Genomic DNA, 14,566 nt, shown 5'->3' with positions numbered 1-14,566 from the left:
TCTCTCTCTCCCTCCATGTCCCCCCTGCTCTCTCCCTCCTCTCTCTCTCCCTCCATGTCCCCCCTGCTCTCTCCCTCCTCTCTCTCTCTCCCTCCATGTCCCCCCTGCTCTCCCCCCTCTCTCTCTCCCTCCATGTCCCCCTTCCTCCCCCCTCCTCTCTCCCTCCGCTCTCTCTCTCCCTCCATGTCCCCCCTCCTCTCTCCCTCCGCTCTCTCTCTCCCTCCATGTCCCCCCTCCTCTCTCCCTCCGCTCTCTCTCTCCCTCCATGTCCCCCCTCCTCTCTCCCTCCTCTTACCCTCTCTCCCTCCATGTCCCCCCTCCTCACCCTTCCTCCCCCGTCCTCCAGTGGGACCATGTCAGACTGAGAGGAACAGCATGAGTGAGTAGTTGTGATACTCCAACAACAGTAAACTAATTTCTTCATTTCAGACATTTATATAAAATATTTTGCAACACTGTACATCAGGGTTACATTGACTACCATGTGTTACTACAGCTCAATATATAAAACGTTGTAGTTACATAGGTCCTATTCCCTATTAGGAATTGCAATGTAAAGTTTGAAAAATGGGACTGATCCGATGTTGGTGTCAATACTGACGAAATTCACAGGATCGGATATCGGATTGACATTATACCGACCCACTTTCCCTAGCAAGTACAGGGCTCAAGGTTGACGCTATGTATGACGTCAACAATCGACTGGTGAGATTTTTTTGGCGACACTTCACTTGAGTGAAACGTTAACAGTTGACTATCAACTCAATATGTTCTTTGTTTGGAGATATATTAGCATTTAGCTGCATCTAGCATCTATAATGCTAGATACCCATTTCATTATTCATATAAAAGTAATGTAGTGGCTAGCACTAGTTCTAGACAACTCCATAGCTAGCTGCAACTACGATTTTGAAATCACCAGCTACCACGCTCTACAAGGTAGGAAACAGTGTTGCTAAAATGTCTAGGCAAAACAATTTCACGCTAAACGGTTTACATATTAACAATTCAAGAAACACTTGGAGTTTGGTTATGTAAACAAAAATCGTAGAAAGTATCATGTAGATATTTATTTTCTCTTTATTTGTCTTTCAAGGGACCAGCAGGAAGGTAAGGATATATACATTGCGCGTGTGTCATATAAATTAAGGGGGGTGAATTATATGTAGCCTATGTATTTGTCTTTCTCTACTCACTCTTTCCCTGCTTTCCTCTGCAGATAAGGAAGAAGGAGAAACAGGTGAGATTCTCTCTTATGTTAAATCCATCAACCTGTCAGCCATTTGAGACATACTGTAACCTCTCACCCTAAAACCTGTTTCTTCTTACAGTGTAAAAGTAACTGCTTTAAGGTAGATTTAAAAAAAAAAACGTGTTTTTGCTTGATTTTAATTTCGTTTTCTGTTTTCCTCTGGCAGTCAACCAAAAGAGGACGGGCGACCCAAATACAAGAACGTACCTGTGCAGGTACGTACCTGTGCAGCACGATGCAAGAACGTACCTGTGCAGCAGGATGCAAGAAGGTCCCTTTGCAGGTACGTACCTGTGCAGCAGGATGCAAAGAACTAACTATGTAAATAGGGTCACATTAAGGATGGGTTCACTGGAGACCAAGATGCTGCAGGCTCACCACTGCCCCACTTTATCTGTCTAACAATAGTCTATAAATCTTTCATCTGATTGCAAATGTAGATCAAATAAAATCAAAGGATTATGCTACATGTCTAATTAAATATAGTACATGCAACAAAAATATCACAACCAAATGAAAAATGCAAAAAGGAAAAGAAAAAACAATAAACTGAATTCACAAACAGGCAAATCCAGGAGGACTTACAAACAATCACCCGCTCTCAGATGGACAAATACATGACCTGACAAATTATAACACAAAAAAAGTTCAATTTATATACCGTACATACATACTGAAGAAGAAAAAAACTGACCAAAATGGCTTAAAAGTACATGAATAATAACGCAAAATGTTCTTGTGTTTCAGCGAGGCGTAATCTTCAGCGAGGCGGAACCTTTAGCGAGGCGGAACCTTCAGCGCTGCGTCCACTTCCTCCTCCAGCTGGAGCGTGTGCCACTGGGCGATGGGGCGTCTGGGATTGGCCAACATGTCTGACCAATGGCGGAGGCCGACCCCTGTGGCTCCGTACCCCATGAAGGTCTTGCCGATAGCATCGTTGCTCCCCAGTTTGTCGTAGTCGAACACCGTGATGACCACCTGCACTTTCTGATACACGAAGAAAGAGGAGAGAGGAAGGCGCTTAACTTCAAGGGAGTAAACTGAAGTAGCTCTGTGGTTAGAGCATTTAACTGCAAATCATGAGTTTGCAGGTTCAAATACCCCTTGGACTGTAGGCAGTGCTATGGATTAAACAACTAAATAATTGCGTTAACATTTAATTCATTTCTCAGCAATGTACAAATAGTGCATATGGCGTGTTTTGAGTGACCTGTCGTCACGGCGAGCTGTCGTAACGGCGAACTGTCGTCACGGCGACCTGTCGTCACGGCGACCAGTAGTCAAGGCAACCTGTCGTCACGGTTCAGTGAAAAGGCTCTACCTGTATCTGCTCGAAGGGGATCTCGAAGCTGAAGCTCTCGTTGAAGTACGGGTTCAGTGTGTTCTTCTTCACTGTCGTCTTTTTCTTCTTGATCCGTTTTCCGTTCTGCTGCAGCACCACCTTCACGAAGGGATCTGGAGACGGGGGGGTAGAACAAGCCGGAAGCCTGAGGAAAATAGCATAGCTACTCCCATACACACACAACCACACACACACACACAACCACACTCACAACCACACACACAACCACGCACACACAACCACGCACTCAGAGTATTAAGAAACAGATTAGCCCACCTGACAGGCCACCAACATCCATCTTCTTCAGGTTCTTAGCCTCCATGATGTTGACGGTGAGCTTTCCAGCGGTGGGAACATAACGCAGGGAGATGCAGATGTCCCCCAGTACCTCTTGCTGGGGGACGAAGAAGAAAGAAGTGTATAGAAATAAGAAGTGTGGTAACAAACTTAGCAACGAAACAAAACAACTGAACATTTTTCCCGACCTCCTCTTTCTCGCCTCCTTCCAGGTCTCTCCACTGCTGCATGGGCTGGCCCAGGTCCACACTGCTCATGGGGATCTTGATCTCCCCGATAACGTCGTGCTTGGAGAAACGGTCGAAGTCGAAGACCTGCATCACCAGGGTCTTCCCCCCCAGCTCTGCATAGGGGATCTGGACAGAGAGGAGAGGACATGCATCACCAGGGTCTGCATCACCAGCTGGCAGTAGCTCTCCTGGAGCTCATATCGCCAGTACCAACAAGTGGCCTTTTTTATACATAACTTATCAGTTTTTGGGTGCAATCCTTGACGTAAGATACATGTCTGTCTGTTGAACAAAACTGCAATGCAACATATATCAAATAAAAATGTATTTGTTTAGCCCTTTTTACAGGCACTGCCAACCGAAACCCTCAAGGATATATACATATACTTGTATACAACATAAACTCTAAATGCAGACAATATACTTTTTTCAATTTTTTTGTTTTTCTGGGAGGGATACCTTGTCTGGACGGACGAATATCAGAGAAGGAGAGAGATACTAGGAAGGGTGGGATGGACATGGGGTGGACTCCGCCCCCTGAACATAGACTCCGCCCCCTGAACCCAGACTCCGCCCCCTGAACCCAGAAGGGACACAAGTGACACATCACAGCAACAGAAGCTGCTACTGAGACAGAAAGACTGGGGGGAACGGAACACAAAACAGGACACACGGAGCAAGCGAAGCCACGATGGCTGGAGGAAAGCCGACACCTTGAAGATGAAGGTCTCGTTGAAAACTGGACACAGGTTCTTGCGCTGGACTTTAGTCTCGTACTTCTTCTTCTTGTCTGGCAGCAGGTAGACTTTGACGTAGGGGTCCGAGGTTCCTCCCATGTCCATGGCAGCCAGGTCCTGGGCCTGGAGGATACCTACTATGAGCTGTAGAGGGACGGAGAAAGATGGGAGGAAAGAGGGAGGTAGGGAGAGAGAGGGAGACAGACAGAGGGACAGGGGAGACAGAGTGAGGGGGGAGGAGACAGAAAAGGAGATGGGGGGGGAAGAGGAAAATAAATAAAGGGTGAGTGAGGGAGGTAGAAAGAGAGGGTAGATGGTATTGTAGTGAACGGTATCACACCACCTAGTAATGGTCTGATTTCCTCTGTAACGTCTGTCGATAGTCTTAACCCTTGTGTTATCTTCGGGTCGTTCTGACCCATCAGTCATTGTGACCCACCGTCGTATTGCGACAACTTTACCGCATACAAAAACAAAGTGAAGCATTTTCTTTTAACCGTTGGGCTGTCTCAGACCCCCCACATTGCGAAGGTTAAAAGAAAATTATTTTTATTTGTTTTTGTATTGGGTAAAATTGGGTAAACACAACGATGGTTCGTTATGAACCTTTGGGTCATGTGACCCGAAGGCAGCACAAGGGTTAAACCAGAGAACGATGAGAAAGAGGAGAAGACCGTCCTGTGAAAGGAACTTACCTGGGCGTCTGTGAAGTTGTAGTCCAGGGAGAACTCCAGTTTCCCCAGCTTCTCCTGCTCCTTCTCCTCTCCTTCTCCTTCCTTCTTCTCCTCACCCTCCTGCGTTCCACACGGAACATTTACATTTCTGTCTGCTACAAAAAAAAAAAAATGATTGTCCATTAACGTTTTCGATGTCCTGAATTCCTTGTCCTACCTTCTCCCCCCCCTCTCCTTCTCCCTCCTTGTCTCCCCTCCTCCGTCGGCCTCCCTTCCTCTCCCGGGTCTTCTTCGGTTTCTTCTTCTTGCCGAAGCATTTCTTGAAGAAGCAGAAGATGAAGCAGCTCACCAGAGCCAGCACCAGCACCACGATGGCCCCCACGGCCCACATGGGCACTGGGGAGAGGAGACAACAGTCAGGTATTTGACCCAAAGCAACATCCAGAGAACAGGGATTTGAACCTGCAACCTCATGCTTTGCAGGACAATGTTCCACCGCTGAGCTATAGCTCACCCCCCCCCCCCTTTCTCTCCAAATGTCTATTTTGGTATTTTGAAACACCCACAATGCTTTGAGGGAGATTTGTACAAAACCTCAATCCAATCAAATCCTTTAGTTGTCACTCAAACATATACACAATTGAAAAAGTGGGTGAAAGTCTTGGTTGCAGTTCCAAGCAGTACAACAATAACACAATGTACACCTATTAAAGACACTATACTGTATACAAAAAAATACTATACAATAAAATACATTATACACCCTTCTCCACCCTTGTAAAATAGATAAATATAAAGTGTTGTACATTGAGACATTATTAAACATCTGCAGTGCTTTATCCTATCTCAGACCTTGCCCAGTATGTCTCAACTGCCCAGAGCTACTTACAAGGCAGTCTGCCCAGTTCGTTCATGAACTTATCCTTCATGTGGTCGTAGTCGTGGCCGGGGTGGTGGTGTTCTGGAGAGGGGTGGTGGGCTGTTTCTGGTGGTTCTGGTTCTTGTGGTTCTGGTTCTTGTGGTTCTGGTTCTGCATGCTTCACAGCACGGCGATCCCGGAACACGCTGGCCATTCTCATGTCCGCAGGGGGTCTGCAGGGGGTCCGCAGGGGGGCAGAGGAGCGAAGAGGGGAACGTTTAGATAATCACAGCAGGTGCCCCTCTTACACACTAACTGCGCCACACGTGGAATGGAGTGTTTCTTTGAAATATCATTACTTATTAGAGCAAGTCGCTTATTTATTAAAGCAAGTCGCTTATAGGTTCTAGCGTCAATTATTGTTGGGATGTGTTGAGTAGAATTTCTGGAAATTTCAGTCAGAAACGTAAATCATTGTCCCCCCCATTGAAATCATGTGAGCATCACCTCCACATCCAGAGCTTCATACAAGTACCAGAACATCTCTGAGCCAGATGCTCATCCAGGCTGACCCTAATCCCTCTGTTACCATCTCATCTCATAACAACAACCCATCCCCATCAGAGCCGCCCCCAGCCCACACTCTCATCCCCCAACATGTAACTGGATTATCTACAATATTAATCCACGTTCCCAGACCAGCCAAGCTTAAGGGAGGGGGGATTTACCCACCCACCCAGCCCTGCCAAGCCCCTATCCCAGCCTCCAAGCCCCTGTCCCAGCCTCCAAGCCCCTGAACCAGCCTCCTAGCCCCTGACCCAGCCTCCAAGCCTCTGAACCAGCCTCCAAGCCCCTGAACCAGCCTCCAAGCCCCTGAACCAGCCTCCTAGCCCCTGACCCAGCCTCCAAGCCTCTGAACCAGCCTCCAAGCCCCTGTCCCAGCCTCCAAGCCCCTGTCCCAGCCTCCAAGCCTCTGAACCAGCCTCCAAGCCCCTGTCCCAGCCTCCCAGCCCTTGAACCAGCCTCCAAGCCCCTGTCCCAGCCTCCTAGCCCCTGAACCTGCCTCCAAGCCCCTGTCCCAGCCTCCAAGCCCCTGTCCCAGCCTCCAAGCCCCTGTCCCAGCCTCCAAGCCCCTGTCCCAGCCTCCCAGCCCCTGTCCCAGCCTCCAAGCCCCTGTCCCAGCCTCCCAGCCCCTGTCCCAGCCTCCAAGCCCCTGAACCAGCCTCCAAGCCCCTGTCCCAGCCTCCTAGCCCCTGAACCAGCCTCCAAGCCCCTGTCCCAGCCTCCAAGCCCCTGAACCAGCCTCCAAGCCCCTGTCCCAGCCTCCCAGTCCCTGAACCAGCCTCCCAGCCCCTGTCCCAGCCTCCCAGCCCTTGAACCAGCCTCCAAGCCCCTGTCCCAGCCTCCTAGCCCCTGAACCAGCCTCCCAGCCCCTGTCCCAGCCTCCCAGTCCCTGAACCAGCCTCCAAGCCCCTGTCCCAGCCTCCCAGTCCCTGAACCAGCCTCCAAGCCCCTGTCCCAGCCTCCAAGCCCCTGAACCAGCCTCCAAGCCCCTGAACCAGCCTCCCAGTCCCTGAACCAGCCTCCTAGCCCCTGTCCCAGCCTCCTGGCCCCTGACCCAGCCTCCAAGCCCCTGTCCCAGCCTCCAAGCCCCTGAACCAGCCTCCAAGCCCCTGTCCCAGCCTCCAAGCCCCTGTCCCAGCCTCCTAGCCCCTGACCCAGCCTCCAAGCCCCTGTCCCAGCCTCCTAGCCCCTGTCCCAGCCTCCAAGCCCCTGTCCCAGCCTCCAAGCCCCTGTCCCAGCCTCCTAGCCCCTGATCCAGCCTCCTAGCCCCTGTCCCAGCCTCCTAGCCCCTATGGCTTTGATTGTGTGGTTCTAAAACAGCCACTCGCACCAGTTTGTGTTTCATCAAATGGACTTTTTGGGAGGATTATTAAAGGACCTAGATCGTATCCAGGTGTACAGCGGGTGTTGCTTCCTGCATGGCTGAGTGACAGGTGATGATCCATTGTTTCCATGGTTACCTTTCAGCATGAAGAGTTTTGCGTGTTTTACACGCAAACGTTTACATGACTGTCTGTTGCCTTTTTTGCGTACCGTAAACAATATTTGTTACGTACAAAATCTAACGCCCATCTCTACTTAAACTCCCACCACAAAGCTTCACTTTCGCTCTTTGCAACTGCAACACAAACGACGTCAACCATATTTACAGCCACTGATTATTGATTACTCTCATTTTGGAATGGATTTCACAGATGAATCCACACAACAACAAAAAACAAGGGAACTACGTTCATTCAGACACATCATGGAACAATGGAATGTAGCCACTTACCTGATAATGTAAAATTCTCCTCTATTGGAAAATAAGTTTGAACAACTTTTGTGTCCAAATGTCAGTGTTTCTGCAGCACCTTGAGAGGCCTCACACAGCCATCGTTCACTCTCGTGTGTTCCAGCGACTGATGCTGTCTCTTCTCCACTCATCCCTTAGATAAATCGCTGTCGAATCACTAAAGCAGTGCTCGCTTTTAATCCCCATGCCTCCTCCTCCGCTTCCATCCATGAGTTTGTCAACAACACATCTGTTGCTTTATGTTCAGCATGGACATACTTTTACAGCCCTGGCACAATATGGCTCCCTAACTTTGCTACGGAACTCAAGCCAACTGACATGACCTGTTAGGTATTCCTCTCCTTGTGTAAATGAGGAAGATGCTGTCTGTTGATTGATAAAATGGACGGTAATGTTTCACCTGGGGGAAAGAGGGAAGGGGGGGAGGGGGGTATGTGGCAGAACAGAGATTGAAGTGCTTCCCTCCCCCTGACTAATCCCTGTGGCGTAGCTACTTCTGTTGTCAATCATCAATCTATGCGCTGCTCTCATGGAGAATTTTCCTTCCAGCTCCTCCCTCTGCTTTTGAGCATCCAGCATCCACCTATCCTGCTGTGTCGGAGACAGCGTCTTAAGGCATGCTCCTGTCCTGCAGTGTCGGACACAGTGTCTTAAGGCATGCTCCTATCCTGCTGTGTCGCAGACAGCGTCTTAAGGCATGTTCCTATCCTGCTGTGTCGGAGACAGCGTCTTAAGGCATGCTCCTATCCTGCTGTGTCGGAGACAGCGTCTTAAGGCATGCTCCTATCCTGCTGTGTCGGAGACAGCGTCTTAAGGCATGCCGCGTTCTCATCTCACATGTGGGTTGTTCCGTTATATAAAATTTGACTAAAACCATGACCATGCCTACAGCTCGTTCAGTTACTGGTTATCTTTTGTGGTTCTCTAGACGTATTTATTTGTTCACGAGTACAAACTGATGATCCTCTTGCGTCACGTTGTAAACATCTCAGTAGCAGACAAACTGTGAGCTGAGCGGCCGCCTAGTGGCCTAACCATAACCATGCAGCCATTTGGATATTAAACCAACGGCTTTAGTTATTAAGGCGTAATCTTGTGGAGTCTTTGTTGTGCCTGGGATCCACTCCTAGCTTTGAGACCCCTCTTAAGTTCACAGGCTCTTCAATATTGGGCAGTCTGAGATAAAATCTGATTTACAAACATTCTTAAATAATTGCACACCGTTTGAAAAACGTAGGTTACATTTTTTTCTTTTTTTTTGCGTTGAAAGTAGCCGCACAACATTATTAACAATATTTTGACAACTACATTAACTAAGTGCAACTAAAAAGTGTTTGCAAAGTGTTAATGTTGGCAGATATCTTTACCGCTTTTATGAGTCAACCTACCAACAGAGTCGGACATCCAACCTCACCCTTCAACATGTCTGTCAACAACTGATATTTTGTCTAGTCATCTAGCAATAACAGCCTATTGTATTTAACAGAACCCATGACTGTGCAGTTTTAGCAGGTCTCAACTCGTTCTTCCTCTGGTAAGAACAAGCCAGATGTAAACAGCTTCTGCAGCGCACGCGGTGGGAGGATCGTGGTAATAAGCACCCGCCCTGCTTACTCAGCACTTTTCTGTCCCTATGTTCTAACTCGTCTGTACATAAAGAACATCGTATAGATAAGAGATTATGGTAACGGCACAGTCTGCCTTTACATGGTCTTTAAAAAGGTCGCTTTGTGGTCCTACGCAACTTCTAAACGTACACTTCGTCAATGCCTAAATGTTCACCTTGCCTGGCTGGTAGCTGAGATGTGGTTACTTTGCCGTGTCGCTAGCAAATGTAAATTTATAGCCTACTTTCTAAATGCCCTATTTTTATGCCATTTTGGATTAAAGCGCCTGCTGAAGGAATATACATGTACCTCTTCAGCGTTATGCAGAAACACTATGGTGTAAATGTAAACATCACACAAAGCCATCAATATAATCTTTCTTTTTTATTAAATTGAACTTTGTTTACATTGATCTGAAATCCTCAAAATGTACCAATCTCATATTTAAAATAGTGAGCATGAGGTTGACAGCACAGGAGAGTTTTGAAGGTGGAATGCAGAGTACACAGTAACATATACTGCTGGAATGCTTGTTCATTTGAGAAACACTGGAACATCATACCGATGTTTCAGCACCACTGGTAAAACAGGATATTGTTGAGGTATCTAGGTATTGTTCTGCTTTAATTTTCAGTACTGTGTGTTGAGTGTACTATACATGAGGTATGTGGTTATTGCTAATAGACTAACCTGGATGTGTCACTGCTGAGATGTGAGCACAGGGGGAAACGTGGCAAGAGGAGGGGGTGAAGAGGACACAGGGGTGAGGGAGGAGTGAAGAGGAGAGAGGTGAGGGAGGAGGTGTGGGGTGAGGGAGGAGTGAAGAGGAGAGAGGTGAGGGAGGAGTGAAGAGGAGAGAGGTGAGGGAGGAGGTGTTGGGTGAGGAGAGGACAGAGGTGAGGGAGGAGTGAAGAGGAGAGAGGTGAGGGAGGAGTGAAGAGGAGAGAGGTGAGGGAGGAGTGAAGAGGAGAGAGGTGAGGGAGGAGTGAAGAGGAGAGAGGTGAGGGAGGAGTGAAGAGGAGAGAGGTGAGTGAGGAGGTGTTGGGTGAGGAGAGGAGAGAGGTGAGGAAGGAGGTGTGGGGTGAGGAGAGGAGAGAGGTGAGGGAGGAGTGAAGAGGAGAGAGGTGAGGGAGGAGTGAAGAGGAGAGAGGTGAGGGAGGAGGTGTTGGGTGAGGAGAGGAGAGAGGTGAGGGAGGAGGTGTGGGGTGAGGAGGGGAGATGAGGGGTGAGAGGAGAGGGGTATTCTGTCTGGAAAAACTCCCCAGGTCCTCTGAGCCAGGTGAGCCTCACAGAGTGTGCTTGTCAAACAGGTACTCTCCCATGGCTCCATGAGTCTGGGAGGAAACCAGTCGGCCCAGGCTGCCGGCGTAGTCTCCCAGCTGCTTCATGGTCTTGTGGCTGTCGTCCAGGAAGTGCTGCTCCAGGAAGTCACACAGCTGAGGAGAGAGGTGAGGGAGGAGGTGTGGGGTGAGGAGAGGAGAGGGAGGAGGTGTGGGGTGAGGAGAGGAGAGGGAGGAGGTGTGGGAGAAGGTGTGGGGTGAGGAGAGAGGAGAGGGAGGAGGTGTGGGGTGAGGAGAGGAGAGGGAGGTGTGGGGTGAGGAGAGAGGTGAGGAGAGGGAGGTGTGGGGTGAGGAGAGAGGTGAGGAGAGAGGTGTGGGGTGAGGTGAGGAGAGAGGTGTGGGGTGAGGAGAGAGGTGAGGGAGGAGGTGTGGGGTGAGGAGAGGAGAGAGGTAAGGGAGGAGGTGTGGGGTGAGGAGAGGAGAGAGGTGAGGGAGGAGGTGTGGGGTGAGGGAGGAGGTGAGGGAGGAGGTGTGGGGTGAGGAGAGGTGAGGGAGGAGGTGTGGGGTGAGGGGGGAGGTGAGGAGAGAGGTGTGGGGTGAGGTGAGGAGAGAGGTGTGGGGTGAGGTGAGGAGAGAGGTGTGGGGTGAGGTGAGGAGAGAGGTGTGGGGTGAGGAGAGAGGTGAGGAGAGAGGTGTGGGGTGAGGAGAGGAGAGAGGTAAGGGAGGAGGTGTGGGGTGAGGAGAGGAGAGAGGTGAGGGAGGAGGTGTGGGGTGAGGAGAGGAGAGAGGTGAGGGAGGAGGTGTGGGGTGAGGAGAGAGGTGAGGGAGGAGGTGTGGGGTGAGGAGAGGTGAGGGAGGAGGTGTGGGGTGAGGAGAGGTGAGGGAGGAGGTGTGGGGTGAGGAGAGAGGTGAGGGGGGAGGTGTGGGGTGAGGAGAGAGGTGAGGGAGGAGGTGTGGGGTGAGGAGAGAGGTGAGCTGTGAGTGCCAGGTCTCACAGCAGCATTTCACTCAACACATCACAGACCTCCAAAGTGTTAGGTCACAGGCCGTCTACATGCTTCCTTCACAAAACACACTTTGTCAATGTGTGTGAGAGAAGCTGGACTTTGTGGTAGTCTAAGCTTCAAACAACACGACACACAGGGATCGCAGAGAGCTCTAGCTAAACAAGCTAAATTACATGCATGTAAACAAAAATAACCTGGCTTTAACATCAGAACAGTCACCTGGTACAATAATAACTGTTGTAATGATTACAGGAAGGTAAACTAGGATTATGGCTGGATCCCACCCAGTGTGATGAAGAGCAAGCTGAGGGCTGTGACGTACATGAGGGTCGGTGTGTGAACCGGCCCGGCGGTGCACCTCCAGGATGGAGGAGTTCAGGGACTTCTGGAAGTCCAGAGAGAAGGAGATCGCATCAAGACCTCCCTTCCAGTCCTCTCTGCTGGGCTTCTGATAACGAGATGGGGGAGAGGGAGAGGGGGGGCGGGAGGAAGACAAAAAGATATGGTAAAAGAAAGGTTTCTTTTTTTACAGTTGTGGAACTTAAATTGCGGAACCTCAAAAACAACAACATAAAAATGCTTTGACGGTTAAACTACTTTGGACTCCAGATCAGCACACAAACACAGCCAAGGGTTTGGGGATTTTAACAAAAAATACAAAATTTGTGCTTTTTAAAGGAAGTTTGAAGGACTTGCCACCTACTTAAAACACTGGAAGAGAGACAGTTGTGTTGACAGAAAGATAAGCCCTGAGGTTATGGACTTACTGCTACGGTCTGAAGCAGAACGTTTCCCCCCCTCGTGTTCTGGTACTCCAGCAGGGTCTCTGCATGCTCCCTCTCCTTCCCAGAGCGCTCCAGGAAGAAGCTGGAGAAGCTGGGCAAGGCCACATCATCCCTGTCAAAGTACATCCCCTGAGAGGGAAACGGCACAAAGAACCAACAACATATGACGACGTGAATGGACTTATGTGTTTCATGAAATTATTTAGATTCATTCGTTAAAACTACCCGCAACTAGGGCCAGATATAAAAGGTTAGACGTCGTTCTGGAATGTAACATAAGGGGTCTTGTTGGTTAGGGTAGGCTATATTACATACAGCGAAAAGGTTGTTATTCTAGGACAGAACCATTTAAAAGGCAAAGTAGTGAGGCTAGGTCCTACCAGGGCCAGGTACGTGTAGGATGCGCCCAGCTTGGTGTTGATCAATTTGTTGATGTCCGCCTCACATTCCGGGTGGAAGTTGTGTTTCACCAGCGACTGCATCTCTAAAACAGAAATGTTAAGTTTTTAATAAATGAGTCTGCCGAATGAGAACAATTTTAGATGTTAATCAGACTGAGCATAAACGACAAGCCCTTTCTACCTGCCAAATGACCAAATACACAGAGCAAAGTGTAATTTAGAACTTTGCGTTGAGTGAAAAAAGTCGCTGAACTTTCCATTACCTGTTTCTGCGATTTGGGAAACCGTTCTCTTCTTTCTGTAGGCCCTATGTATAGCCTGCTGTGTTCGCCGCTAATGTATGTTGGCTCCCTACTCGGAGAACCTCCCTTTATACGCTGCCATCATGTGAGTTTAAGGGACGTCGCACCGTTTAATTGTGTCACCGACAGGTTTTATGGGGCAATGTCTACCCTTGCCTCACCGCAACGCAACGTCAGGCATATCTACACAGTATATCACAAGGAAGGTTACAATGTCAAGCACTGAAAAGGTACATCTTTTGCCCAAATGTGGTTAAACTAAAATATATTTTAAAAGCTGCTGGGAATACAGGGCTTTTACGTTAATTTCAATCTGCACACGAAACCTCAGTATTTGAATTGCTGACTGGGCAGGTGGCACCGAGTGGTCGAGTCGCTGGCCTTCCATTTCTCTGTCGGGAATGGTTGAGTAGGTTTAGTCAAATCAATACCGTGCACTTAAAACGGCTTTATGCAGAGTGTAATACATTTTGTTTTAGGTTTGGAACGCTGTTACTGCGCCTTCCTAAAGCACATACTGCCCAAACGTCGTATTCCCTATTGTGCTAGAAGTCAACTTGCAGACGCAAAATAGAAGCGTAAATCTTATTAGCGAGGCGATCTGTTGCATTGAAAATAACTTACTTTACACTGCGCTTCCTTGCAAATTTGTTGGACCGTGCAACTTTTGTTCAGATAATTCGCTAACCAACGTGTCGCTTTGTTATTCCAATGTTTTCTTGTTGACCATGAGATATCTCGAAGACACGCCCCTGAGTCCTCAGTTCCAGTGAAGTAACACTCTAGCGCCGCTTATCGAATGGAGGACAGAAATACTCTGAAAGTATTGAGTATTACGTCAAACGGGCCAAAAACCGCTCCTCACAATTGTTTCTAAACTCCTCATTTAGTAATCTGTGACATGTGAAGGATCATTACACATGGAAGAGGTTTCTCAGCGAGTCATAGATATAGATGCACTTTTACAGAGAACAGGGCTATTCATATACTTTCAGAATAAGAATCAGAATTCGGCCATGTTTGTTACACAAACACGGAATTTACTGTGGCAGGAAGGTGCAAGCAATAAACATATACGGATCTTAAATTAAATAAAAGTACAATAGTTTAACTAATTCTAAGAACTAAACAATACAAAAATAAACAATTTAAAATATAATATATATATATATAAAAATAAGAATATGAATGAGCAGCATGAATGGGCAACATAGTGCAAATGTCTTATAAGTTCCCTTTTATATTATCATTCAGACATGGTGTTGATGGGTCTGTTTTGTACAGTTAGATCTTCCATGACAGTTTATTGTTGGGCAAAGTCTCCTGGTTAGGACTGATTGAAGCAATATATTAATGTAAATGTTATATCATGACATATTCTGTTAATGTTTGACGGATTTCATGATAAATGATTCTGGGAAGCTATTTGTGTCA

General features: G+C 48.2%; 2 protein-coding genes across 6 annotated transcripts; both read right to left on the bottom strand.

Annotated features, from left to right (window-relative positions):
- Positions 1–1,370: 1,370 nt before the first annotated feature.
- On the bottom strand, positions 1,371–5,628 carry syt5b (synaptotagmin Vb). The gene is made up of 9 exons (XM_062474244.1): positions 5,422–5,628; positions 4,750–4,928; positions 4,554–4,652; positions 3,835–4,002; positions 3,080–3,247; positions 2,871–2,988; positions 2,574–2,707; positions 1,544–2,239; positions 1,371–1,475 (listed from the first exon to the last, which is right to left on the bottom strand). The coding sequence occupies exons 1-8, from the start codon at positions 5,609–5,611 to the stop codon at positions 2,030–2,032; spliced, it is 1,266 nt and encodes a 421-aa protein (XP_062330228.1). The 5' UTR covers positions 5,612–5,628; the 3' UTR covers positions 1,371–1,475; positions 1,544–2,029.
- Positions 5,629–9,747: 4,119 nt separating this feature from the next.
- Positions 9,748–13,888, bottom strand: zgc:56095 (Ferritin, lower subunit-like). Of its 5 annotated transcripts, none has more exons than XR_009931757.1 (6): positions 13,757–13,888; positions 12,810–12,913; positions 12,412–12,558; positions 11,967–12,092; positions 10,553–10,793; positions 9,748–10,160 (listed from the first exon to the last, which is right to left on the bottom strand). XR_009931757.1 is itself a non-coding variant. In XM_062474272.1 (5 exons), exons 2-5 carry the CDS (start codon positions 12,909–12,911, stop codon positions 10,644–10,646), a joined length of 525 nt encoding a protein of 174 aa, XP_062330256.1. In that variant the 5' UTR covers positions 12,912–12,913; positions 13,757–13,888; the 3' UTR covers positions 10,449–10,643. The 5 variants fall into 5 exon arrangements, 2 of the variants coding, with proteins under 2 accessions (XP_062330256.1, XP_062330257.1); XR_009931759.1 differs by having other exon boundaries at positions 9,748–10,158; positions 10,556–10,793; XR_009931758.1 differs by lacking the exon at positions 9,748–10,160 and adding an exon at positions 10,458–10,521.
- Between the last annotated feature and the right edge of the window lie 678 nt (positions 13,889–14,566).

This window comes from Osmerus eperlanus, chromosome 12 (genome assembly GCF_963692335.1).
Source record: "Osmerus eperlanus chromosome 12, fOsmEpe2.1, whole genome shotgun sequence".
NCBI lineage: Eukaryota > Metazoa > Chordata > Actinopteri > Osmeriformes > Osmeridae > Osmerus > Osmerus eperlanus.
The sequence above is the reverse complement of the archived record's forward strand: the minus strand, read 5'-3'. Positions and strand labels throughout refer to the sequence as shown.

Coding starts and splice junctions, on each gene's coding strand:
- syt5b (XM_062474244.1), bottom strand. CDS start 5,611: ATGAGAATGGCCAGCGTGTTCCGGGATCGCCGTGCTGTGAAGCATGCA. Junction 4,003..4,553: donor ACAACTTCACAGACGCCCAG/GTAAGTTCCTTT, acceptor GTCCCTCTACAG/CTCATAGTAGGTATCCTCCA. Junction 2,989..3,079: donor AAGGAGGCGAGAAAGAGGAG/GTCGGGAAAAAT, acceptor TTCGTCCCCCAG/CAAGAGGTACTGGGGGACAT.
- zgc:56095 (XM_062474272.1), bottom strand. CDS start 12,911: ATGCAGTCGCTGGTGAAACACAACTTCCACCCGGAATGTGAGGCGGAC. Junction 12,093..12,411: donor TTCTGCTTCAGACCGTAGCA/GTAAGTCCATAA, acceptor TCTCGTTATCAG/AAGCCCAGCAGAGAGGACTG. Junction 10,794..11,966: donor GTTCACACACCGACCCTCAT/GTACGTCACAGC, acceptor CTCTCTCCTCAG/CTGTGTGACTTCCTGGAGCA.